We start from the raw sequence: 27,750 nt of genomic DNA, 5'->3' as shown, positions 1-27,750 counted from the left end.
GTTTCTTCCCAGGCAGCAGCAAACAGTGTCTACAACGTTCCAAAATACTGTGTAGTCATACAGTGCCAGGTGCATGCCAAAGGCAGCTGACAACAGCGGAGCTGCAGGGCTGTGGGGATGAGAAACCCAGAGATGAAATACGTTTATTCTCTTTCATTTCCCTCAAAGGAGGGCTATGAACCAATCAGTTTAAAGGCAAAACAAACAAAAAAACCGAAGTTCCTTCTGCAACTTCTTTCCATTTTAATCACTTTCTTCCTGAGTCATCATCATCTTTTGTTTCCCCCATTCCCATCTCAACTATTCCAGTTCCTCCTTAAAATTGCTTTTGCTGTTATTACTCCTTGTATTACAGAAGCACAAATAGGCATACCTTTTGGCATTGAAACCTGCCAATGTGTGTTAGCATCAGTGGAACATTGGAGCTCAGTAATCCTGGGTACTACCCCTGGCTTTGGGAGAGGATTGCGTCTAGTGATTATACCAGTGATTAGATATAGGATAATCTAAGCCCATAGGTTTGGCACACTCACTCTGAAAGGGAGTATGGCTGCTTGGATAAGACTTGGGCCTACCTGATAAGTGACCTGAATTATAGTCCCAACTTTTCCTGAAGTGACCATGTGAAATTTATTTCTAAGAAGTGGAGTTAATACTTGGCTGATGTCTACACTTGAGGTATGAGGCCTTGTTTGGTAACAAAGGTTATGAAGTTTCCAGAATTATAACTAGCAGAGATGAGACCATAAACGTGTGATTTCCTCTCACCCATCTTAGTGCATATTCCCCTAGGCTATAGGATATTTGGAGGAGAGGTGTCTCTCTCTGAATGTTGTTTGACTTGCTGGTGCAGCTGCAGAATAGGCAAACAGATTCCGCTCCAATGTACTATGTCCAAGACAATCCAGTACACTGCAGATCCCCCCAAGATAGGGCCCCCATTATGATAGGTGCTCTTCACAGTCCCTTCAGTTCCCAGAGGTGTTTCAGCAGTGCTTGTGATGGCTTCCACAGACTCCCATTGGATCAGGCCCCAAAAGAGAGACTGGAAAAGATTCTAGGTAAAAAAAAGTTAAAGTGTCTAGTGACCTACAAGCCCAAGTGCCACTGACTTTCTCTGAAATGGTGAGGTGATATATGGGTGAGCTAAAAAACCAAGTAGGATGGGGAGCAGTGAGGAAAAGTAAGACAAGAAAAGATGGTGGCAGTTAAGGGAAGGATTGGGAGGGTGGCTTAAATAGAATAATGCAGCAGTAGCAGATGTTTTGAAAAATGGTACTCTTTGGTGCAGGGACCATCTTCTTGTTCTGCATTTGTATAGCTCCTAGCACAATGGGATCTTGATCCACAATGGGGACTCAGAGGTGATACCATAAGGCAAATAATAATGTTGCTAAGCTAATTTGGATAGGAGCTAAGTGTTTTAAATATAATTGGAGGAATCCTGATATTGCTTTAGACATGTATGTGTTTTAGAGTAAGATCAGAATATAGTGTGCAAATAAGTAATTTAAAAGACCAGAACTTTGATCACAAAGGATTTTAATTACTCAGATATTGATCTGGATAGGATTTCAGTAAAAACAGTGGGAAAATATTTCTGGAAATAGTGCATGTTTACTTTCTTATCTGCTTTGCTGAGCAGAGTACAGGATTAGAGACAATTCTGAACCTAATTTTATCAGATGAGCCAGGTATGAGAAACAGGACTGAAGCTAAGGAGCATTTCATGTATATTGATCAGAATATTATTAGAATTTAAAATACTAGCAAGAGTGATAACTAGAAGGAAGCAATCAACCAATTTTGATGTTAAGCAAACTGATTTTGTGGGACTATAACATATTCTGAGAAAATTGCAACTTCAATTCCAATCTGTGGGGGACATCTATTCAAATGGGAATATAAAATATATACTTAGCAATGTTATAAATGAAAACTATCCTGGTTTAGTTCAAACCAGAATAAATGTCAGCTGTGGAATATGTGGTTAACCAGGGTTATATAAAGTAATAAACAGAAGGCTTATAAAAATATAAACACTCTGCTAATGAGGAAGAATATGAGATCTATGGAGAACAAATAAGCAAAACAAGGTCAAAAGACAGATGAGCAAAAAGGAAACACTATGTTCAACTGCAGGAAATAATAAGCTGTTATATATGTGGGTGTGCATAAAAAGGCATAGGCAGATATAGAAGGATATATTTACTCAAGACTTAAGGTAAAATAGAAAACTGGCTCCCCAAAAACAGTAAGGCATTAAAATGGTGCTATTTTTAAATTTTGCAACAGAGAATGAGGATAAAGAGCTGCCTAAATATGGAATAATATTTTTGGTGCTATTTTATCCTAGATTTGAGTTCTTATCTATTTAGAATAAAAATAGCAGGGGAACAGGTTTTTAAGAGGCTGTGTTAAAGCATGATACTATATTTAAAATAACTTGTTATTAATAGCCTTGTGGGGTTCTCTGTTTATTGTGTCATCTGCTTATAAATGCTACTGAACATTTACTGTTATTTGTAGTTCTAAATAGGTCCCATTTGGGAGATATGTTTGTGATCATTCGGGGGGGGGGGCATCTTCCTTCCTCTTCTAGAAGAGGACAGGTTTAAGGAACCAACTTATATCTGTTTGGTGGAGACTGAAACAAAGGTCATTCTGGGAAATATAGCCTTAAATTGAAAACTAAACTGTGGAAAACAGGCTCTAGGGGCTGGAGTCTGAACTCAGTTACAGTTGTGTAGATTTGGAGTCAGTTCACAAAAGCAAAAATTTACACTTATTTCTGCATTCCAGTCAGAGAAAATTTTGGGAATTACGTTCTTATAAGGAGGTGGTAGTTTTTAACATACTATCCTTCCTGGCCTGACTGCTGAAGGGAATGGTGCTTTCCACTGATTTCAACTAAGTTGCATTGATTCATACCAGCTGAGAGTCTAGCCCAAGGAGGTGCATCAGTGAAAGAACAGACTTAAAACATGTGTGTTATTATTGCACAAGACACTTAGCTAGATGATCTATTCAAAAAATAAAAGGAAAAAAAAACAAACCAAAACCAAAGAGCCCTTCATCTCTACCTATGAATAAAATAAAACTCACCTTGCATTCTGTTTTTGCCACACTTGCATAGGACAGTTACAGTCTATTGCTCTAGAGAGGATGAAAAAACCACTCTAGAGCAATAATAAAAATGCATTTTTAAAATGAAGTTCCTAAGAAGCTGAATTTATTTTATTTGTAAAAAAGAAAAAAATATTTTAATACGACATCTCTGTAGTATGCTTGAACATCTGGGAGGGATCTGATTAAAATGAAAGGAAATGAACTGCACATGCTTTTGACGGGATTCATCAACCAGGAAAAATACCTATACATTAAAAAATGAAGAGTTAATACAGAATTCAGACATCTAGAAAAAAATACAGAAAATGTTGTCAAGCCATGCCATATATATATCCTGTCGGGAGCTAGACGTTGTTTAAAGTGTTGATAATAGACAGCAACAAAGAAGAAAAAAAAGGTATATAAACAGAGGCCTCTTCCTGTACAGCTGCCCTTTACCAGTTGTCAAAATTAAAAGTACAGTATATTTAATTTCCTATTCAGGGATTTGTATCAATCTGTAGCCTGAAATAGATATATATGAAACATACATATCTTTGGAATAATTCTTCCTTGTAACTAATCATTCCTTCCAGCTTGTTCAGACTAAGGCCTGGTTCTCACTAAGTTTGGTCGTTAGCCAAAGATAATGTTGACAAATGCCTTGGTGACCTCTTTCCTATCAATCAGCTCTAGATGTGATAGCAAAATGTTATGTAATTGCGGTCCCTATGATTTATTTTAGCATTACATCTTTTCATAAATAAATGGCCAAGCCTTGGCCACTGGCTGCATCCTCTTTGTGTAGCTCCAGTGGCACAAAGGGGACCCTGGGCTGGTGTAATGATAGCATGGCCAGTTGGATGCTACCTGCTCCCATCCCACCGTCCACCTAGCATATGGAACATTCTTGGGTGGACAAGTAGCGTGGACCAGGAAAGGAAGGGGACAGAATGCAGTGCCAGAGGATTACTGTGCTCCAGCAATGACTATCCAGTGGAGTGGGGCACCTCCTTCGACTCTCATAGATAAGTCCCTTGCCTCATCATGGTGTATGCTGTCCTCCTTGGGGAAGCTGGGGACGCACTTCTCAATATTCTGTGCCACAACTCTGTGGGAAGCACTCACTCCGTGACACTTTCTGGGCAGGAAGCAGAGGATGGGGAAAAAAAAGAATCATTTGATTGTAACAATGGGCATTTTTAAAGGAATCAGTTTTTCAATACAAATCCACTTGCAATTACAAGGTGACAGAAAGAAACATAATGAATACCAAGAGACAAAAGGGACAAATCATATAAGGCCCAAGACAAAGCCCACTTAGGAATCTTTCCATTGAATTTTGGATCAGACCCATAATAAATGTCAAGAGGTAGGAGAAATGGAAACTAAAATAGACAGCTGAGCTATGTACAGTCCTGCAGACACTTCTGTAGTAGGGAAGTTGAATGGCTCCCTCTTTGTTGGATCTTGTCCTAAAAGACGATATAATCATAGACAATAGTGACTAGACTGAGATCTTGTTATGTAAGTAACTCTTTAAAACATTCAGATTGTTTTCACTGTTATGAGCATCATGTAGATTTTGTATTAACAGACAAACTTCACAGGAATTAAGATTATAAATGATCTGGTTTAACCAAAATGATCGTTGTAGGTTTCACATGGCATGTACAAAAGTTGACATATTTTTTGGATAAATGTGGTTTACTTCAGAGACATTTAGTTAGTGAAAATGTGTGTGCTTTTTGAGCACTGCTGTAGAACTGTTATATACAGTCATATAAGCCATTCTGAGCTTTTATAATGAGCAGGCTATGGAAACAAATGATATTTTAGGAAGAATATATAAATTTCACAGAATTGTCATGGAATACACACAAAATCATCTATGCTGTAGAACTCATTAATTACAAGATATCTACAAACCACTTTAAAGATGAGAAGATCTATATTGTTTACTTTAAGCACTATTATGAAAGGCCAGATTCTGATACACTTTGAAATATTCAGTGGCACCAATAAAACTGAGGAGTAAAATGCTGCTCATCATAAGGCTGATAAAATTTGGCTCTAAATTAGCAGACATATTGTATATTGTTCGACTGCAGGATCAAGGCTTTGAGGTAAACAGATATTGTAATGAATGTTACAGTGGGTCATTTTCTTAAAGTGAAGAAGAGTTTGAATATTATTGTTATATTTCAAATCTGTTTGTTTTAAATATTAACAGGCTAAATTGTCAGTTATCCACTGTCAATTACACCGGTGGAAGTCTGTTAACTTCAATAGTTACTTCTGATTTATATCAGCATGAGACAAGAGTCAAGCCCTTGGGGCCTGATTTTCAGGTGTGTTAAGCATATATGAAAGTCAAAAGGAGTTATGGGTGCTCTGTAATTTCAAAATGAGGCCACTAGTTTCCAAGTAGACACTGTGATTAAAGAGTGTACCTAAGGAAGAGATTACATTATACTACATTAACTATGTTACACTACATTTAAAAAATGACATTTACCCTAATTTGGATAAAGAAAAGGAGTACTTGTGGCACCTTAGAGACTAACAAATTTATTAGAGCATAAGCTTTCGTGAGCTACAGCTCACTTCATCGGATGCATTTGGTGGAAAAAACAGAGGAGAGATTTATATACACACACACAGAGAACATGAAACAATGGGTTTATCATACACACTGTAAGGAGAGTGATCATTTAAGATAAGCCATCTCCAGCAGCGGGGGGGGGGGGGAAGGAGGAAAACCTTTCATGATGACAAGCAAGGTAGGCTAATTCCAGCAGTTAACAAGAATATCAGAGGAACAGTGGGGGGTGAGGTGGGAGGGAGAAATACCATGGGGAAATAGTTTTACTTTGTGTAATGACTCATCCATTCCCAGTCTCTATTCAAGCCTAAGTTAATTGTATCCAGTTTGCAAATTAATTCCAATTCAGCAGTCTCTCGTTGGAGTCTGTTTTTGAAGCTTTTTTGTTGAAGTATAGCCACTCTTAGGTCTGTGATCGAGTGACCAGAGAGATTGAAGTGTTCTCCAACTGGTTTTTGAATGTTATAATTCTTGACGTCTGATTTGTGTCCATTCATTCTTTTACGTAGAGACTGTCCAGTTTGGCCAATGTACATGGCAGAGGGGCATTGCTGGCACATGATGGCATATATCACATTGGTAGATGCGCAGGTGAACGAGCCTCTGTTGCCCAGTGGGAGAGCTTCTAGCCACTAACGTAGCTACCACACCTTGTTGTGGGTGCTTTAATTATGTCAACAGGAGAGCTATGTCTGTGTAAGGTCTCTAGTATAGACATTGCCTTAGAGTTCTTTAAAGGTGTCAGTAAAGTAGTGGGTAAAAGAGAACCTGTTGATATCATTAATTAGATTTCCAAAAGGCCTTTGATAAGGTCCAGTGCTAGATGCTACTAAAGAAATTGAGTGGACACACGGTGAGAGGTATTGTGATGGATAAAGGTGGGCTAGGAGATTGGAAGCAAAAAGTAGGACTGAAAGGTCAATTTTCATTGTGGTCAAAGGTTAACCACGGGCTGCCTCAAGGTTCCATACTAGGTGTCCATGTTGTTTAATATATTTATTAAAAGAAAATAAGAGAGGGGAATGAGAAGTGAGGTAACAACATTTTTAGATGATACAAGGTTATTTATGTTCGTCAAGTCCAAGAAGACTGAGGAATTTCAGAGGGACTTAATCAAACTAGGATAATGGACAACATGATGGCAAATGAAATTCAGTGTTGACAAATGCAAAGTAATGCACACTGGAGGGAAACAATTAAACCAATTGTATACATTACAGAATTCTAAATTAATGGTACCAGCTCAGGACCTGAGTGTAGACAACTCAACTGTAGACAACTCAATGTGCAGCTGTGATCAAAAAAGGAAACAAGACGTTAGAATGCATAAAGAAATGGGATGATAAAAAATAAGAGAACATTATAATGCCTCTATATAAATAGATGGTGTGACCTCTTCTGGTATAGTGCGTGCACTACTGGTCATCCATCTCAAAAAAGGTATTGCTGAATTACAGGAAGTTCAGAGAAAAGTGATAAAAATGATTGCAGACCTGGAAAAAATCTTTCATATGTAGAGAGATTATAAAGACAGGGATTGTTTAAATTAGAAGGGTGATGAATAAGAGGGGCATGATAAAAATATGTAATGGCAGAGAAGGTAGAACAGGAATTTCTGTTTTCTGTGTCTCATAATGCAAGAACAAAAGGGACACACATTCAACAAAATTAAAAGATAAGAAATTCAAAATTGATAGGAGAAATTTTTCACACAATGTTTACTTAGACTGTGGAACTCAATGCCACAGGAAGATGCTGAAGTCAAAGTCATTGAAGCCAAGAACTTTGGAAGATAAAAACGGTGATTGGACATCTATATGGGTATCAAGAAGGTTCAGAGTCTTCATAATTACTGTTACACATTTTGGAAAGGATATTAAACCTCATGCTTTAGGGCTTAAACCAGTCACAGACTATTACATATCAAGATGAGCCCTATGTGTGCAGGGGGACTGATTACGCTGAAATATACTGTGCTGGCCACTTATCAGGGAATATTGGACTAGATAGACTGAGTCTGCTCCAATCTGGTAATTTCAGTGTTCCTCTGTAAAGAATGTTCATTTAACATATACTATACATATATGTGTCCACATGTGTGTGGGTGTGAAAATTTCTGTTGTTTTGACCACTACTGCAATCATTTCTTCGGTTTTCTTTTACAGGGTGTTTGGGGCTGCTATATTGCTGACTGCCACTCTTAATATGCTAATACCATCTGCTGCTAAGGTGCATTATGGGTGTGTCATCTTTGTCCGGATCTTGCAGGGCCTTGTAGAGGTATGGAAAAGAAGTTGGAGTAACAAGAAAATGTGATTGTGGATGTTCTTTAGTTGCTAACCAGCAGTCTTTGTTATAAGTGAAAAAAAAATACGATTCCAGTTAAGAGTTGAATCCTAGTGCAATGAAATGCAGCTATTTGAACTGTTAGGTCACGTTTTCAATGCATCTTTCTTTCACTTATAAAATTACATGGTAAAATCCCCCCCAGCTGTTCAGAGGGCCAGCACAGGGCATACACACCATTTAATTTCCACTTAAGCCAACACTGCATAGACCTTGATCTGGGGGGTGTTTGTGGACAAGCACCAGAGAATAAACATTTTCTTTAAAATCAAGTTTGTGTTTCTATAATAGGCATTGACCATGCACCCACTGACATCAGTAGGAGTTTTGCAACTGAGTTCAATGGGAGCAACGTCAAGACTGTATTGTAAATTTGATTGTCTCATGAACATTTTTAGACCAGACTTTAATACATGGTCTCCAGATCACCAAATGAACCAATTTTTGAATGCATCTTATTATATAAAAACCTTAGATTTGGGTGAACAAGCTACATGCAAGGTGGATAATCAGTGTACTACCCATATTTCCATGTGAAAGTTTGGATACCTCACTACCTACTATATAAATTTCCATGCACAAATACAGGCCCAGTCTTACAAATTAATTTATGTAGGCAGATCTTTACACCTCCCATGGAAGAGGGAAAGAGAAAGAAGACTAGGAGATAAAAAGTAAAACAAGATATTTTTAGACTTGTCACATTAAACTATTCTCTTTCCCTCTTTGATGGAATTCTGCATGCAAAACTAGCTTCTGAATAGGATTGTGAAGAATGTTTGCATGGATTCTGGAAACATCCTAATTGGAGTTTTGGGTAACTTGTTGAAAATTCACAAAAAAAGTCCAATTTGTAAAAAAAGAAAAAGTTTTGAATTTTAAAATTATGTTCAGTTGAAGATCAAATATTACATTAAAAGAAGGGAAAATACTACTATTCTAAAAATATGCAAAAATCCAAATTTTAATTTTTAATGTGTGATTAGCTATTAAGTGAAATTTTTGTAAAAACTTACTGTATATTGCAAGGTTGCAAGATGGTCCATAAAAATATTAATAATTCTGAGTGAAATTCCATTATTTTTATACAGTTAAGGCTAAACCTGTGTTGGAGAGAAGAATCGTATTGTAAAATGAAATCAACTGACATTGTTCAGCTTTCCTTTTTCATATGTGCTTAAAAAATGTATTACAACAAAGACAGTGAGAAAGATTTCACTTGCAATATTTGCTAGTCTCCCAGAATCACAGTGCTCTTGTTTTCTAGGGTCAGGGAGAAGGGAAAGTGGCAGATTATTAGCTTCTATGTCATTGTACTTTCCAATTACATTTCTGGTGACTAGAACTTAGGATAGCTCAAGTATGGTCGGAGGGAAAAAAACCTGGGTTTAGGAGAAGTCAGGAGGCCCAGAGTTCTAATCCTGGCTCTGCCATGGATTGATGGGTGGCCTTGGGCATGTCACTTCACCTCTGTGCCTCACTTTCCCCACCTATTATTATTGTAATCATCTATTTCACAGGGGAATTGTGAATATTAACTAGTTATTAAAGAACATATGGTGTAGTAAACATATAGGACTTGATCCAATTTCCATTCAAATCACTGGGAGTTTTTCCACTGTAAAACGGGAGTTGGATTGTATCCATGCAGTGCTATAGAAATTCTAGTATAATTATTAGATCATTATTTTCTTTATATTAGTTTTAAACAGAAATAAATGCACAAACAATACACTGACTAATTGATAAGCTCAAGTTAACTTGTGGAATGCCGACTCCACAGGGTGTCACTTATCCTGCCTGCCATGGGATATGGAGCAAGTGGGCCCCTCCTTTAGAAAGAAGTAGGCTAGCAACCACGTCCTTTTGTGGTAAGTCACCCTTAAATATTGTCCTCTTCTCTTCTCCCCTGCTCCCCCAACAGCATTAAATAGTCCAGTAGAGAATGTATTTCTATTTTCAATCATGTCTCTCTTGTTTTATAGGTTCCTATGCAGGAGCTGTTATTGCAATGCCTTTAGCTGGGATTCTAGTACAATATACTGGATGGTCTTCTGTGTTTTATGTGTATGGTATGATAGTTTGTTTACCTCCCACCATTAATACAGGAATCTAGTCTGTGCTGTTAACAGCTTCATTGTTAACATAGGATGAAAATAAAGGAAGACTAAAGTTTGAGTCTAAAACATACAACTTAGAGAAATAGGTGTTGAAGAAGGGAAAATGTGAAGGAATTGTAAAATTAGAATAAGAAGCAATGGTCTTAAAGAGGAGAAATTTCGGCTGAATGAAAGAGAGAATTACTTTTATGATTATGGTACAAGCTAAATAGGAAATGTACAATCACCAATTCATGATGCCCCATTCTCCTCCCATTTACATCAGTGTAAATCAAGAGTAGCTGAACTGAGATTGATTGGCAGATCCTCAGATGGTGTAAGTTAATTAAGCTGCACTGATTTACACCAGTGGAGTATATGGCCAATGGAATTAATTATTCAGTGTAAAACTTGTATGAAGTAGAGAAAGATCCCATAAAGAATGAGAATAGATCTGAACTACTGGGAAAGATTGAGGAAGTTTGAAAACTGCCCTGCAGTAATGCAGAGAACGGGATTAGATGCCTCAAAGTGGCCACAATTTTTAGGGGTGTATTAGAAATGTATAAGCCAGAAGAAAGACTAAAGCATAATGGTAAAATTTTATATTATATGCATAAACACACACTCTACGTAATCCCACTGAAAACATGGGGTGTAAGGCATGGTTTGAATTTAGTCCTAAAGGTTTATTTCTCTAATCTAAAATGGCTTTTAACCAGAAAAAATACCTCTTTATGGTATAATATAATTAACCAAACTAATCACAGGAAAAAATACAGAATACCCACACAGCTCTAATTAACACTGTTCATTTCACATGCCTCCTAGTATATCACACCAACAGAATCTAGAAAATTTCACATAAGAACTGTTACTTAGACTAGACATTTTTAAAACCCATTTCAGTGTTGGTATGAACAGGGAATAAGTTCACTCAAAATGGCACAGAAATGTGGTGGAAACAGTGCCACAATCTTATATTTTTCAAGTAAAAATGTTAGTGTAGCAAATTACTAACAGTGACATAGGATAAGTAGAAATGAAATTTCACTCTGAAGCTGTTTCTATGCAGTGAAATGTACCAGTGGCTATTCAGGACTCAGTGATTCTTCATTTATAGCAAAGTCATTATGTAAATGAAATGACAGCCTCATTATGGGCCCAACCTGGTAAACACTTCTCACCGATAGTAAGTGTTTGTGGGATCTAGTCTTTGTGAGAACGACTCAGTAAAGAAGGCAACCCCAAATGCCATTGAAATGAGATGTGCTGGTATTTTTCCTGGTTTGTTGCTTTAGTGCATTTGATTTCCTTTCAAGGTCCTTCTTCCTTTTACATTTTCAACAGGGAGCTTTGGGTTGGTCTGGTATATGTTTTGGCTTTTGGTGTCATATGAGAGTCCTGCAAAGCACCCAACGATCACAGATGAAGAGCGCAGATACATAGAGGAGAGCATTGGAGAGAGTGCCAACCTCTTAGGTGCAATGGAAGTAAGGACTTTATATATATTTCCATACATACATACAGCGGTATCAGATTATAGCATGGTTTTTGGGTGGGGAGGAAAGGGGTAAAATAAACTTAATAGAGTTAACACCACTCAAGATAGGATGTAGTTATTCTAAACAATTCAACTCTCCAGAAAACAAATTCCATCAGACATGTCTGTATGGCTCGTGCTATTACATAAAGCATACAAGGCTTAACTCTTCCCTCCTTTTAATGGGACTACACATGGAGTAAAGGACTGCTCTATATAAGGGTGACAGTAGTTCAAAGCTCTTGATCATGGGAAAAGTGGCCTATGCCAAATGAAAAGGGCCTGAGATAACCTTTTCACATAGTTGGCAAATCTCATGAAGCTTCTATTCCTTTAGTTACCGTTCCCCAATTATCCCCCTTTGCAGCTTCCTTCACTTCTTTGTTAGCTTCCCAAAGCTTTCTGCTCCCTCTGCATCATCCCCCCCAGCTCAACACAATCCTTAGTATGTACAGATATCAAGTGCATAAATTAGGCTTTGTCCAGTGAGTTTGTTTTTGCACAATACAACAGAAATACTATGCTATGGAACCACTGATGTTCAGTTAATCTACATCAGTTGCATTTTTCAGTTAGCTTTTTTTAAAAAAATCAGTGTTTAAAAGTGGCCTATGCTATGAGTGTTTCTGAGGATATTCTTTTAGGAGCCGTGCTGTCTCCCTCACAGGTGCAGAGTAGCTGCCATAGAGGGGAACTTGAAGGTGCTAATCCTCCTTGGAGCAGTATTAACTCCTAATCAGACATTGTCTCTGTGGAGCTTTCCTGATATTGCAGGGAAAGCAGGAGCATGCTGTGGAGTGGGTGTTTCTCCCTCACACTCCACTCCAGATCTAGTGCCTCACCACATGTGAAAACCCTGGGGGTTGTTAGACTCTAAATAAGGTTTCTAGGTCTAGAACAGATGAAAGTGTTTCCATTTGATCCCTTCCCAACCATTTTACTGTTAAAATGGGGAACAGATAATGTAGAGGAGAAATTGGGATGCACAATGAGATGCTGAGAAGTAGAATCAGATAGGGCTGCATCACCATCTGGTCTAAGTTCAATTTGTCTGAAAGCTTATGAACTGAAGTAAGAGAAGCTCTCACAATTCTCTGCCTCCAACTATTGTTTTTAAATCATAGTATATAGCTTAACTGCAGAGATGTAGGGGGATAATAGTTCTCACCTCACCACAGCTTTGAGAAACAATTGTAACTTCATTATCTAAGGCTGACTTCAAGAAGAAGTCCTCACGATTCCACTGGAGTCTCTTTCCAGTTATAATGAGCCCCCTTTCAATGAATGGATCTTTGGGCCCTGTGTAGTTTGAGATTATCCTCTACAAATTTACATCTCAGAGAACACTGTGAAGTCTGGTATGAAATGGAGACATTCCTAACAGCCATTAAGTAAACCTACCCTGCAAAATGAGCACTTTCCTATTCCTTTAATTTCTAAAAAGGTTTAAAGAAATAGCTTTACAAAGGCTAACTAAGGAAAATCAGCCATTGCTATTTGTTTCTTAACTTTCTAGCCTCCTCTCTTACCCTACCCACCTTCCTAGTCCAACCTTCCTTTATCACTGATTCCCAGATATCTCTCTTTATTGCATTTTCTAATTGGGTCAGACCATTTGCTCTTGATTGAGCACAGGCTTAGGTCACTTTTCCCATGATCAAGAGCTTTGATCTACTGTAGACAGCTGTAGTATCCAGTTTGAAATTCACTGGTACTTGTACTCCTCAATGCCATAGGTGCTTTTGAAAACCCCACACTTGATGAGAGAAATATGCTCCAGATTGAAATTTTAAACACAACGTCTAAGGCTTGTGCAAATATTATTTAAAGAGAAGTCAGTATATTCTGCTCAGGTTTGGGTTGGAGATTTTCTGTTTCATTTATTTGTACTTTCATTATTTAAAACTGGATTCAGAATTATATTTGGAAGTGATTAGTGTGTATTAATGGCTTAATTGCTTTTGATATGTGCAGTATGACATTCTTCCCAGGGCATTCACCAGGCCCTCCTCACCAATTAAGACTCACTTAACCCTGTCTAAGGATCTTAAGTAGAACTTAATAGGTGCACAGGGCATTACACATACTCTGTGTATTAGAGTGAGTTTCACCACTTCCCTTTGGAACCATGCCAGTTTTCAAGACATAATGGACCTAATCCTACCTTCAGCTGCACCCAGGAAACCTCTTTGAAGTAATTTCCATATACTCCTATATCGAAGAAACCTGGCCCAATGTGGCGCTCTAGTCAAGTCACTGGGACCTGGATCATCAACTTAAACGTTGTGATAGTGAGCAACACAGTGCCTAGAAAAATCACAGGAACAACCGTTTGAGCCACAAAGCCTGAGCTATGTGCCTAGACTCCTTATACAATGCATGCTGAGAGACAGGCACCTAAGCATATGATACACAAAAGCCAACATGCTAGGTGGGGAGTCCCCTAGATTAACTAATGGGAGATGCTGAAGGAGGGCTGTGTCCTAAACCCTGCCAAGAATTAGATGCCGATCTCTCCATGTGATACACAATGAGGAGACCTTCTCCTGGAGTCAGGTGACTTAGGTGCCTAAGTTGTTTCTTGTAAGAATGAGTTAGGTGCCTACTCATTCCACATACAACAGCAGGAGGAGGAGGTGCCACCTATCTTATAACTTTTAATCCAGTGATTAGAGCACTCCCCTGGGACATAGGAAACCAAGGTTCAATTTCCTTCTCTGCCTGAGGGGGGATCAGGATTTGAACAAGGAGCTCACACACCACACAGAGGCACCTGTTAATCACAGAGCTATGAGATAGTCTAATGGGGGAGCCTCAACCTCTCCTGTTGAAGGTGTTCCACTGTGTTTAACTAATTAAAGAGCCATTGGAGCAGGTGTGTGCCCTAACCATCAGGCTATCGAGTCATTCTCTCTCTCTGGTCCAGTGACTATTTAAGTCTTTATCCAAAGTGGAATTGCTTTAACAGGCAAGGTCTGGCTCTGTAGTTCAGGAGGTTAGTGTTATGCCTTGGCAGGCAGGGGTAGAAAGTTCAAATCTTGCTAAGGGCCTAGGTAGTAATCTCTGCATGAATGGAAGGAACTCTCTATGAGAATGCCCCCTAACCTGCTCGTTGGAACACTCTCCTGAGAGAGGTGTGGAGCTCCCTGTTTAAATCCTTTCCTGTTCCTCAGATGGTGATGGAGGCAGAATAGAACCTCAGTCTCCAGAATCCTAGCTGAGCGCTCTAACCACTGAGCTAAAAGTCATAACGTGGGGATCACCTGACAGATTTCAAAATGGGACCCAGTCTCTGAGCATGCATACCAGACTGGGCTCCAAGAGTGAGACAGATGCTCCTCTGCCTATCTTCCCCTGGATCCTTTTGGGACTTAGGTAGGATATAGGTGTCTGAAAGCCTAGAGTGAGGTGGCAGTGCACATGCCCAGAGGCGGAAACTTAGGTGCTGAAGGAACTATTACCCTGAACACTTAGGTGCTGAGTGAGTTTAGGTACCTACAGAGTTTGGCAGCAGTCAGGCAGGAGTTTGGTGCATCACAGCATTGCCTAATATGAATGACTGTATTGAGTAAATTTGAATTGCTTCACTGAATACTATTGCAGACATTTGTCCATTTGCTCAGGTTTCTATGCCAAGTCTTTGATCCTCCACATACTTATGCATATGTTTTACTTTATGAACATTAAAGCTAATGGAACTATTCATGTGTAAAGTTAAGCACCTGTTCCCTTGAACAGTAGCTAAAATAGCATGCATGATAAGGGAAGCGTAATATTCATTAACCAAGAAAATATTAACTGGGCTTTTCTTTCCACGTTTCAGAAATACAAGACTCCATGGAGAAAATTTTTTACTTCTATGCCTGTCTATGCAATAATTGTTGCAAACTTCTGTAGAAGCTGGACTTTTTATTTGCTGCTTATTAGTCAGCCTGCTTACTTTGAAGAGGTGTTTGGGTTTGAAATAAGCAAGGTATTTAATCATAATGTAACATCAGATATTTTTGAGTAGCAATAACTGAAGAATCATGTTTGTAGATCTTTCCTTGGAGAGGGAAAACTGTAAGGCAGATATTTCCCAGTGTTTTATAATTCTTGAAGCTCCTCTCCAGTACAGAATATCACCATTCTTTTTATGTACCAGCATATGAGTGAAGTGACAAAACTGAAAAGGGATCGTATCCTTTTGATTAGGCTAAAATTTACACATAGTGCACTCACTAAAAAATTTTTAAGAGGAAATATTTTATAGTGACCTCTTTGGAGCCATATTGGAACATGACTTTGCACCAGTTTTTGGGGGTGAAGCATGCAAAGTGCCTCTGCCGAGTAGACTGCATAAAGGCCCATCACAACTGCAGTCTGTCAGTGTGGCCACTGGAGACCATGGTGCCCCCAAGACTGTGGAGAAAGTAGGAGCATCCCCTTCCACCTCCCTCCACTGGTCTGGAGAGTACACTGGTAATGAGGGGGACAGCAAGCTGCATCATCCAAAAAAAATGGTGCAGCTTGCATGGTCCCCTATGCATTGGGACATTCACCCAGGAATTGCACCTCCCATTCTCCCTGAGGTTGATGCTGTTATGCATCATCCCTTACATGGGTTAGTGGCACAATCTGACCAGTAAGGACTGATCCAAAGCAGTCTTTCCATGGAAGTTGGTGAGCAGATCAGGCCCTTGATTTGCACATTAGATAGATGGAATAATAATTTATCACCTGTGTGTCTTCGGTCCTATGCTGCAAAGACTGAATAGAAATTTTTCTTAGCTCAAGTGGTAGGGGCCTGAGGTTTTGGTGCAGGAAGGTTTAAATTCTATCCATGTTGTTACTATGAAGGTCCAAGTGTCTATGGCATGCAGCATATTAAGAATCAGAAAACTCTAGGTAGCCACAGAATTGTTTCAGTATTATAGGATAAAATCACAATTATGTTATGGCATTCAGCAGTCAGATGGGCATAAGCTGCAAAATTCATATCCGGATTCTGCACCACTCACTCTCTCTCTCAAAGTTCAGATTGAGTTTTGGGTTTAGCCATCACACAGAGAAAGGGACTAGTGGTGAAATTCAGGTCCAGATCCAGGATTGGATTCTGATCACTTATCTTCCCACCTCCAAAAACTGTTTTTGATTCCACCCCCTCCTTAATATACATTATACAATAGTGCAGCTTCAAAGATAAGTGTGAATGGTCTATGGGAATTTAACACTGCTTCTAACTTTTTCACAGAAGAGGAAATATTAGCAGTTCTAGTTCAAATTCATTATGCCCTTTCCATTTGCTGATGAACAAGCAACATGGCTGCTTATCATGTTTCACTTGTTTTTGTGTAGCAGATAAATTAATCTGGAAATATAAACGTTAGTCTTCATGTGAGCCTATGTACTGTTCAATGTTCTCGATTAAGGAAATGAGTCTATTTGGGGGTATTCTAAGAACTTTTTTGTAGTGTATGTTTCTAAAGAAACCTCTTCTATTGGGCATATGATTAGAATGGTCATTTCATATAGAGTTAGTCTTAATGTTTTAGCCCCCAAAATTATTTTAAGAGCTAGATATTCAAACAATGGTCCACCTATTGTAAACCTAGAAAAAAATATTTTTGGCATGAGGACCAATATTTTAGCTCTCTCGCATGGAGCTTGTTTACTGACAGTGGTTGCAACTGAAAAGCCAACATTTACCTGCCAGTATCCTATAGTGGTACCTGAAATACTGCAGCTACTTCCTATTCTAAATATCTGACTAAATTGGAGTAACACTTGCTTTCATGAGTGATGAATCTGGCCATCTGATTAGCTTTCTATCTTGTAAACTACAGCAAAGTACAGAATTTCACGCTTCAGATGGAAAAAGGAGGAGATCATTTTCTTCCTTTGATCATAGTGCATTTTGTAAAAGGTATCACAGAAATGCTGTTTCCCCACAAACCTTCATTTTTAATATTATCCTTGGCATAAATAATTATATTTTCAGTGAAGGATTTTCTGTGAAGTTTAGTGTGTGTATGGAGCCAATCGTCAGAAAAATACCACTGATTTACATCTGTGTGTGTCATTAGTGTGTAGCTTACATATGATTTCTAAACATTGAGTATTCTGGGCCTCATCCTCAATTCCTTGCCCATTACAAAGTTCCACTGGCCTCAATAGGAGTCTGAAAGTTCAAGGAATGTAGATCCAGGATCTCTGTGCTTCTTGATGCTTTTTAGTTCTGAAAACCCGTGACTTAATTTACCTATTGATCTGTATCCTGTAATGTTTAGTACTTAGAGTTCTGTGCATGATTCCCAGTTTGTCTTGCCTATCATTTAGCAAAGAAAATGGCAAGTTACAATCATGCACATTGTCACATTTCACTCATTTAATAAAATTAAAATCAAGATGCCTGCTTTAAACACCTACCCTGGACTTGTAGAGAATCAGTTAAGTAGTTGTTTGCCTGATGCTTCAGAAAATGATAAATCAATATTTTATTATGGTGCCAACACTTCCCATTTGTCATTATTTTAGGTGGGTATGTTATCTGCTTTGCCGCATTTAGTGATGACCATTATTGTGCCTATCGGGGGACAGATTGCAGATTTCCTAAGAAGCAGGCAAATTCTTTCAACCACTACTGTGAGAAAGATAATGAATTGTGGAGGTAAGTCACTGTACCTTATTTATAGGTTTCCCATATACCTTGAAGTTTGCAGATAATACTAAACTGCTCAAGATAGTTAAGACCAAAGCAGACTGTGAAGAACTTCAAAAAGATCTCACAAAACTAAGTGAGTGGATAACAAAATGGCAAATGAAATTTAATGTGAATAAATGTAAAGTAATACACATTGGAAAAAATAACCCCAATTATACCTACAATATGATGGGGGCTAATTTAGCTACAACTAATCAGGAGAAAGATCTTGGCGTCATCGTGGATAGTTCTCTTAAGATGTCCAAGCAGTGTGCAGCGGCAGTCAAAAAAGCAAACGGGATGTTAGGAATCATTAAAAAAGGGATAGAGAATGAGATGGAGAATATCTTATTGCCCTTATATAAATCCATGTGTGCCCACATCTTTAATACTGCATACAGATGTGGTTCCCTCATCTCAAAAAAGATATACTGGCATTAGAAAAGGTTCAGAAAAGGGCAATTAAAATGATTAGGAGTTTGGAATGGGTCCCATATGAGGAGAGATTAAGGAGGCTAGGAAAAGAGGAGACTAAAGGGGGATATGATAGAGGTATATAAAATCATGAGTGGTATGGAGAAAGTGAATACGGAAAAGTTATTTATTTGTTCCGATAGTATAAGAACTAGGGGCCACCAAATGAAATTAGTGGGCAGCAGGTTTAAAACAAATAAAAGGAAGTTCTTCTTCACTCAGCACACAGTCAACCTGTGGAACTTCTTGCCTGAGGAGGTTGTGAAGGCTAGGCCTATAACAGGGTTTAAAAGAGAACTGGATAAATTCATGGAGGTTAAGTCCATTAATGGCTATTAGCCAGGATTGGTAAGGAATGTTGTCTCTAACCTCTGTTTGTCAGAGGGTGGAGATGGATGGCAGGAGAAAGATCACTTGACCATTACCTATTAGGTTCATTCCCTCTGGGGCACCTGGCACTGGCCACTATGGGTAGACAGGATACTGGGCTGGATGGACCTTTGGTCTGACACAGTATGGCCATTCTTATGTTCTTATGAATGTGATTTAGAATATAGCCCATAAATAAATTGCATATGTTCATTTAGGAGCCATGGCTATGTTAAGTATTACTTTCACCTTTTACTTGTATGATAAAGATGTGGCTATTAAACAAATGTGGTTACTAACTGAAGATGACCTCCAAGCAGAGATATAAAGTTGTCCACTTATGCCTTCTTATTTCATTCACTGGAGAAATTATTTAGAGGGACAAAGGGACAGTTAGATATTTAAAGGTGCAGATAGAGCCTAGTGAGATTTTCAAAGATGTCTGAGGAGGTTAAGTATTCAAGTGTCATTGAAGTCAAGGGGGGTTTGGTGACTAACCAGTTTAGGAACTTTTGAAATCCCTTCAGACCTATCCACATCTAGACACCAAATTTCTTCTGAAAATCAGGCCCAAGATGCCCAGTAGAGTTTCTTTCTCAAGCTCCTTTCCCACTCCTTGATCCTCCCTCTTTTTTCTTCCTGGCCTTTGGGACATACAGAATTTTACTGAGGGAATGGTGGTTGCCACCATGGGATGAAGGTTTCATACATGTCTTTCCCCTGTTTTATTTCCTCCTGTCTGCCCATTTTCTCCTCACTGAAATTCAACCCCCTTCTGGTGTAGACATGTGTTAGCCATTACAAAAAGATTACAAAGCAGTGGCTTTAATAAGGAGACATTAGAAAAGTTCACACACTGTATGAAATGTGTTATAGGCAGAATTCTAGTCTAAGACTTCTTAGAGCTATTTGAAGTTACTCACAGTAAATTAAGGTAAAGGGCTTCCCAACAATTCAGTGTGCACCAAACAATATTATTCAAATAGCTGAATACATACAAATAAATACACTATCACATTATTGACCTCCACAATTGCAGACAGAGTCTAAGTGAAAAATGAAGTAGGGGGAAAAATTGGCCCAGTGTGTGTAATTTTTAGCCATCTACTATATACTTCTGTGTGCCCTTGAAAAGTTGTTATATGCTCTTCACATTACTCACAGTCTCAATTTCTAGTGACTGGACATATGAGAAGAGAATATAACTCTTACAGTGAAGCTCCTTAAGTTCGAGGGTGAAATTCATACTTAGGCCCTATGCGGCACTTCAGCCTTTAATACAGATAGCCATAGGGCAACTTTCACCTCCATAATGGAGGTACTGCATTTGGATCACTGTGAAAAGAGACAGACAGTTACAAAAAGCTGGTATGCAAGTACTGAACAAAGGGGTTATTTGACATTGCAAAAGTGTGTGTTTTCTTGGGGGGAAAGAATTGTATAATTATAATACTAATTTAAATAATGAAATTTAAAAAAATAATGGTTTTTCACTGCTTTTTCAAAATGAGTACCAGGTCTGTGCCTTATTGCTAGCAGTTTTTAATAGGTAGTTAAAGCTGATGTGTTTCCTTATATTATTTCCCTAGGTTTTGGTATGGAAGCAACTCTTCTTCTGGTGGTGGGGTATTCTCATAGTAAAGGAATGGCTATTTCATTCTTAGTGCTTGCTGTGGGCTTCAGTGGATTTGCCATATCCGGTAAGATACCATTTCTGCTAATAGGGGGAAGTTTTCATCTCAAGAAAAAGATAACATGAGGTCCTCACTCAGTTTTCAGTCAGTGACATTAAAATTGAGTAAGAACCTCAGGATTCAGCCTGGTGATAATTATTTATTATCATTTTCGGAGAAAAGAACAATGAATACCACACCTTATATATTATATTTGCTCAAGTATTTCCATTCCCTGCCCCCATATACCCTGCATGTAGATAAATGCAAATATATTACTGTAAATTTTGCTTTGGAATCTGCCTTCCAACAATCTAGCTTGAGTTTTACATGTTGTTTCTACTATGTATTGTTTTCTTGATGTAGTGCATATTCAGAAGCTGCTTTCTCTGTTTTAAGGTTCTGTACAACTCTGTTCCTGCCTACATCTCAGCACTCATACTTCCCTTCTCATGCACTTGGCATTACCAGGGTCACCTGCCTTTGCCTCATTTTCCCACTGTCATCTTTGCAACCTCTCCCATGCAGGCACAAATGGAGTTAGGCATTGTGATACTCAGCATTACAATGTGTAACTTTTAGGTGCTTAGAAAATCACTGCAATTCACAAATCTTGAGTTCAACACCTAAGTTTCTCTACAATGAATGGGGAGAAATAGGCACCTTAGACTGCAATTCACAAAATCCAGCATGCTAAGCAGGCAGTTGCCTAAGCTACCCAATGGGAGATGATGACGATAGGGGTGTATGCTAAGCCCTGCCCCAGTCTTGGAGATAGGCACCCTATCTGTGTTAGCAATTTTCAGCTGTGAACCTTCTCTTGCAGTCAGGCGCTTACACTGTTTTAGTAAGTGGCTGGCATGGGGCAGGGAGAGGAGCAGCAGTTCCCTCATAACTTTTAACCCAATGGCTAAGGTATTCACCTGGGATGGGGGAGACCCCAGGCTTAAATCTCCCATCCCCTTGAGCAGGAAAATGCATTTAAATGGGGCTGTCTCGTGTGAGTGCTCCAACCATTGGGCTATGGGATATTCTGGTGTTGAATATCCATCAGTCTCTGCTGTTGAACCCTCAATAAATAATTAAAGAGTCACTGGAGCACATGAACTGGATCTTTCATCTCCCAGCTGAATGCTCTAACCACCAGGCTATAGAGTCATTCTCACATTTGTGCTCTTGCTCTTTCTGGGGGGGAGGGGGAGAGAGAGAATTCTAGTCCCCCTATTCTAAAGTCTTTAATTATTTATCCATGGTGGAACAGGTTCAACAGCAGAGACTGAGGAGTTCCCACATCAGACTATCTCATAGCCCAGTGATTAAAACACTCACTGGAGAGGAAGCAAATCTCTTAGCCATTGGAGGAATTTGGGAGTGGTGGTCTTCCACCTCACAACTGAGTACCCTAGCCACTAGGCTAAAATTTATGAGGGAGTTCCCCCCCCCCCGACCCTTGGCTGTTGTGTGTGAGTTTGCTTGAGGCCCAGTTCAGTAGGCAACCTCTGAGCATGCCTATGGGGATTGGGCACCTCATGAGATTTAGGTGACTGAACTCCTATTTTCCCCTTGTTTGTGAATCACTCTAGGGCTTAGGAGAGAGAGAGAGAGAGATGACTGGACACCTAGAGGGAGGCAGCAGTGTGCATGCCCCGAAGCAGAAACATAGGCACTTAGGGAACGTTTACTGCAAAAAAGTAGGTGCTGATTGAATTTAGGGGCATAGGGGTTTCAGCAGAAGTTTTGTGCATCACAGTGATCCCAAAACTGGGACTTAGGCGCCTAACTCCTTTTGTGCACACAAGTCCTTATATCTGGAACAGCCTCCATGATCATTTATGTTAAATATTTACTATATCCTTATTCCAATCTCTCATTAAAACCCATTAATCCTGCAAGACCTATCAGCTTTTGTTCTTCTACTGAAACATAACTTAATTCCATCATTATAAAACACCTCTAAACCTAGTAACAAACAAAATACCTAACTAAGAGGACTTTGTGGTGTATCCAGTGTTTACCACAAACTTTCTGTAAGAAATTGGGTCCTGAAAGGATGTATTATACTTTATTTTTTATCAGTTATCCTCCCTACACCATCTGTCTTTTTTTCTCCAATGCCTAGAGATCCAGGTATTCAGATTCTGTTTTCATATATTTTTGGTGTTTATTTGGGGGAATTTTAGAGTCTTGTAACTTCCTAGAAACACTCCCTCCCCTCCCCCAGATTCTTAGAACAGTGGCAGTCTACATTTGAAAAGAATTTACTTGTTGGAGTTGCAGGCAATAAACACAAATTTTTTTTTACATCAAACAAATATGAAATCTTTTTAAAATAGTCTCCTTATTGATTTTATCTTACCCTCCCACACAAAAATGACCATTACCCTGATGCTTTGTGTGACCAAGAAGAGAAATGTGGAGAAAATGAAGAGGAAGTAACATAGGCTGTAACAGGAAGTGACACACAAAATCTGTAATTTACAACATGAAAAGGATGTTAATTACACTGCAAGTCCCTCTCTGAGAACTTTCCCCAAAGCCTAATCATTTTGTGGGTTCAATTTCCCGCCTCAGAGTTTGTTTTTTAAACAGATTTTTTTGGGGAAAAATACATTTGGTATCATTTTATAAGCTGTTTTCAGTTTAAATTTAAAACCCGAATCTGTCTCATATATTTAGTCTTACTTCACATTGTCCTGTAAAGCACCCAAAAAATGGCTCTATATAAATAGTCATGGACACATTTTATGGTGGGAATGCATGTTTGTATTTGTGTTGCAGGATTCAATGTCAACCATTTAGACATAGCCCCAAGGTATGCCAGCATCTTAATGGGAATTTCTAACGGAGTTGGGACATTGTCTGGAATGGTTTGCCCTATAATTGTTGGAGCAATGACAAAGAACAAGGTAAGCTGTAATGTGGTTTTCAAAATAATTCTCATTAAATTCAAGTGGAGCAGTTTAATTCCACTAGTATTAAAGACAAAACCCATTCCTAAAATTACTTTCCATATCCCTTAACTTCTGGCTTTATCCACTAACTATCCAGTACTTTGACTTCCTGGAAATCTCTGAGCAACCTTTATCATACGCCACCTCAGTCAGGAGTCTCCTGCCCTTTGACTTCCTCAGCTCTGTTGAATTTCCCAGACTGCACCGGTTTTTATGTGAATATTTATTACCCTCTCTTAAAGTAACCAGTTCCTTCATAAGGCTCGACCCTTCCAGCACACAAACAAGTGTTTAAATTGTTTAGTTGGAATTAATAGCAAGTTTGACACATTTCAAGTATGAATTTTGTACATTTAAAAAAAACACATTTAAAAATATTCCCAGATTAAATAGTCCTTGAAACTTTTCATAACTAAAACTAAAGTACAAAAGGAGAATAAGATCTAGTGACTGAAAGTACTCATGGAAGAGAGAACAAGTATAGTGCAGGGGAAAGCAGTAATAAAGCTGAATGAATTGGAAGCAGTGCATTTGTTTCATGATACTCTGAAATATAATGATGTTTTCCTTTTTTTAACTGGTTAACATTTTCACTAGGGATGCCCTCTTATCCTCTTTGATGTCAATGGGTGTTTGGCTATAGTTTTCAATGGTTCCAGGATTGAGGCCTAGAACTGGAAAAGACAGTCCAGATTCTTTGGTCTAACTGAGCAGTGCTTGACGCAGATTTTGCATTTCCCCAATACTGGGGCCAGGACCTCACCAGCAACACTCTTTTCCCCTCAACCACTGCCACACCTCTGCCAGATGCCAGCAGGCAGAATTTCCTCAGGCAACAGGATATTTCTCAGGGTGCTAAATATTTTGGGTTTCCAGTTGTTTTGCACTGCACACAGCAGTGCAAGAGAGCTGAAACCGACCTGAGTATTGGCTCAGATATTTTGGTTAGCTGGTCATGTTGACTTTTACATATGGATTAATGATAAAGGAAGTGCCTTGTTAATGGATTTTTACAGAAGTTAGCCAATAAGTAACAGAAATCTCCTGCAGCTGTACAAATTGATCTTTTAGACTAGGATTATCAAAGGAACCTGAGGGAGTTAGATGCCCAGGAGTTGGGCTCTTTTGAAAATTACAGCCTCAGTGCCTTAATTAGCCCTTTCAGCTCAGAACAGCCATCCAGTCTGTGCTGCTATTTTGACTTAGCAATACGCTTCTTTACAGACACGTGAAGAGTGGCAGTATGTCTTCCTTATTGCTGCTTTAGTGCATTATGGAGGAGTTGTATTCTATGGCATATTTGCTTCGGGAGAGAAACAACCTTGGGCTGACCCTGAACAGACAAGTGAAGAGAAATGTGGTTTTATTCATGAAGATGAACTTGACGAAGAGACAGGGGACATTACTCAGAATTACATAAATTATGGTACCACTAAGTCTTATGGTGCTACGACCCATGTCAATGGTGGTTGGCCAAATGGTTGGGAGAAGAAAGAAGAGTTTGTACAAGAGGAAGTCCAAGACTCATACAGCTATAAGGAAAGAGAAGATTATTCATAACAAATCTCAATATTGGATATAGTTTGTAGTGTTTGTGATTAAATTCATTGTGATTGTTTGCACACAAAGAATGTGGTATAAACATGTAAACACATATCAAACAGGAAGGTCTGTTTAAAAATAAGGTTACCATTAAAGTGCAATCTGTATGAATTGTGATATGTCATCACCTCTACTTGGGTGTATCCATTCTATAAACATTAGAGTTTTAAGGGTTTACTGGTCAAAACTATAGAGGCAACTAGATAGTTTCAGTATACATGAGCTAAAGCTCATAACTAAGAATTAAAGCACAACTAACCAACTAAGTTGGCACATCTAATAGTCTGTTTAGAAAGCCAAAACTACTTGATCTTTAAAAAAAATGCACTTATATATTTGTTACACTGTATTGGAAGAGATCATAAACTGATTGTGTTAACTATACAAGTTTAATCAGTAAAATGTAGAGATTGTGTGTTTGGTCTAAGACAAGGACTTTCTTCAAGAAGGAAGGATTCAGTCCTAGACATCTATAAAGGGATTGATACATTTCTCTCCAATGGGAATTGGATCAGGCTCTAAAAGGCATACTGTATATTTATGGTGGTTACATGCTGCAGGCTACTCTGTGATAAATAAAATAATTTATTTGGGTGTTTTATATCAAATGTTTAGGCACAAATTCTTATTTGTATTCTTTACAGAATATAATGAAATTATAGTATGTGTCATGTTCTTCCTTACATTTACCAACCAGTATAAAAACAACATATAATGTTCAATCAGAATTTTCATGCAGACTATAAAACAACTTTTGCAAGAAATGCTTCAGTGTATTTTTAGTTATAGTAAATTACTTTGTACTGGTTGCAAATCACTTTAGAAGAAAAATATATAGCCTACAAAAAGATATACACCCCCACCCCCCATAATCCAAAGAAAAAATTACTGTGAGCAAATAGCCCTACACAAAATGGATGTATTTGTTTTACAGAATATTTTGAACTAAATGAAAGAAACAGAAAATAATTTAATCATCCTTCTTCTCTTGATAGTTTTCCTATTTTGTCATATTGTGGCACAGTTGTATAAACAGATAAAAGTTTATTGAAGATACTGTAATTATAGAAAATGTTATTTTACAGATCCCTGAATTCAAAAATGTATTTGTCAAATAGAATTATAATAAATGCTGAATATGAGTAACAATCCTCACAATAAACCAAAGTGGCAAATAACTAGTGATGGATTTAGGAAGAGCATTACTTCTACTTTCATTATGCTTATCTTCTCTTAGCATAACTCAAGAAGAATTGCAACATTAGTGTACCAAGCAATAAGTGCAATGCATTATAAAGTGAATAATATTTTAGTCTATATAGTACCTTTATATTAAGCTTGTTGTAGACATTTGGGATTGTTGGGATTAAACCAAACCAAGCCAAATTAAAGTTAGCAACACTTGACCGCTTCCTAATGCTCTAAAAATGACAACGGTGATCCATTTCCCAACTCAAATCAAATGAATATTATTGTATGTAACAATCCATTCTGGATTTTTAATCTGTTCATTGTATTGTGCTAGTGTTTGGAGGCCCTGCTATTGCAATATACAACTTGAGGATTGTTTCTTCTTCTTCTTTTTTAAATGCAAATCATACCTTGACCTTAAGGGAAAAAAATATTTTGCTTTGTGCCTCAAAGTGATGTAAAATGTGACCATAGCTTTTGCTGTGTTTAATGAAAAGATGTGGACTGTGTCACTTTTGTTGCTGCAAAAAGTGTTAATAAAATGCTCTATTTATCCTTTTATATAAAAAAGAGTATTGTAATCTTGTTTGTTTGTTTGTGATGCAGACAAGTATAAACAATTTGAATCATGTTACTACAATTACTTATTCTGGGGTACCTCATGAGCCCTGCTGTGCACCTATGCGGGGGAGTAAAAAGATATAAAGAGCCCTGCATGGGCTATTCACATCACCTATCTATACACAGATGTGTAGTAAGAGAAGCAGCCACTACCAGATTGTTATTCCCCCTTCCCCACTCAGGTGAGCGAGGAGTGTGGGACAGGGATGGGGAACAGGTGGAGCAACATGCCAACCAGGGCAGCAGAGCTGGCACACAGAAGGAAGTAATCTGTGCCAGCAAAAAGACTGGTGCACTTTACTACCCCCTGGAACAAATGAGAAGCCAGGCTCAGAATATGACTCACAGAGCTGGAACCATTTCCTGCCCTGTTCCTACTACTCTACCTCTTACTTAGGCTACTACAGTATATAGGGTTGCAATCCATCCCTTTATAGCAGTGGGTCTCAACCAGGAGTACATATACCCGTGAGGGTACACAGAGGT

At 38.4% G+C, this 27,750-nt stretch overlaps 1 protein-coding gene across 2 annotated transcripts in view; it reads left to right on the top strand.

The window, feature by feature from the left end:
* The window catches only part of SLC17A6 (solute carrier family 17 member 6), a 50,371-nt gene extending 23,158 nt beyond the window's left edge, over nt 1–27,213 (top strand). For both annotated transcript variants that reach the window (XM_038407589.2, XM_038407590.2), the window contains 9 exons: nt 7,879–7,993; nt 9,843–9,930; nt 10,045–10,131; nt 11,509–11,651; nt 15,525–15,674; nt 18,218–18,350; nt 20,816–20,926; nt 23,678–23,805; nt 25,075–27,213. In XM_038407589.2, coding sequence (XP_038263517.1) covers nt 7,879–7,993; nt 9,843–9,930; nt 10,045–10,131; nt 11,509–11,651; nt 15,525–15,674; nt 18,218–18,350; nt 20,816–20,926; nt 23,678–23,805; nt 25,075–25,410 — 1,291 coding nt within the window. In that variant the 3' untranslated portion in view covers nt 25,411–27,213. The remainder of the gene's footprint in view (nt 1–7,878; nt 7,994–9,842; nt 9,931–10,044; nt 10,132–11,508; nt 11,652–15,524; nt 15,675–18,217; nt 18,351–20,815; nt 20,927–23,677; nt 23,806–25,074) is intronic.
* Nucleotides 27,214–27,750: the final 537 nt, after the last annotated feature.

Source organism: Dermochelys coriacea, chromosome 6 (assembly GCF_009764565.3).
Source record: "Dermochelys coriacea isolate rDerCor1 chromosome 6, rDerCor1.pri.v4, whole genome shotgun sequence".
Lineage (NCBI taxonomy): Eukaryota > Metazoa > Chordata > Testudines > Dermochelyidae > Dermochelys > Dermochelys coriacea.
Note: the sequence above shows the minus strand (reverse complement) of the source record. Positions and strands in the feature narration are given on the sequence as shown.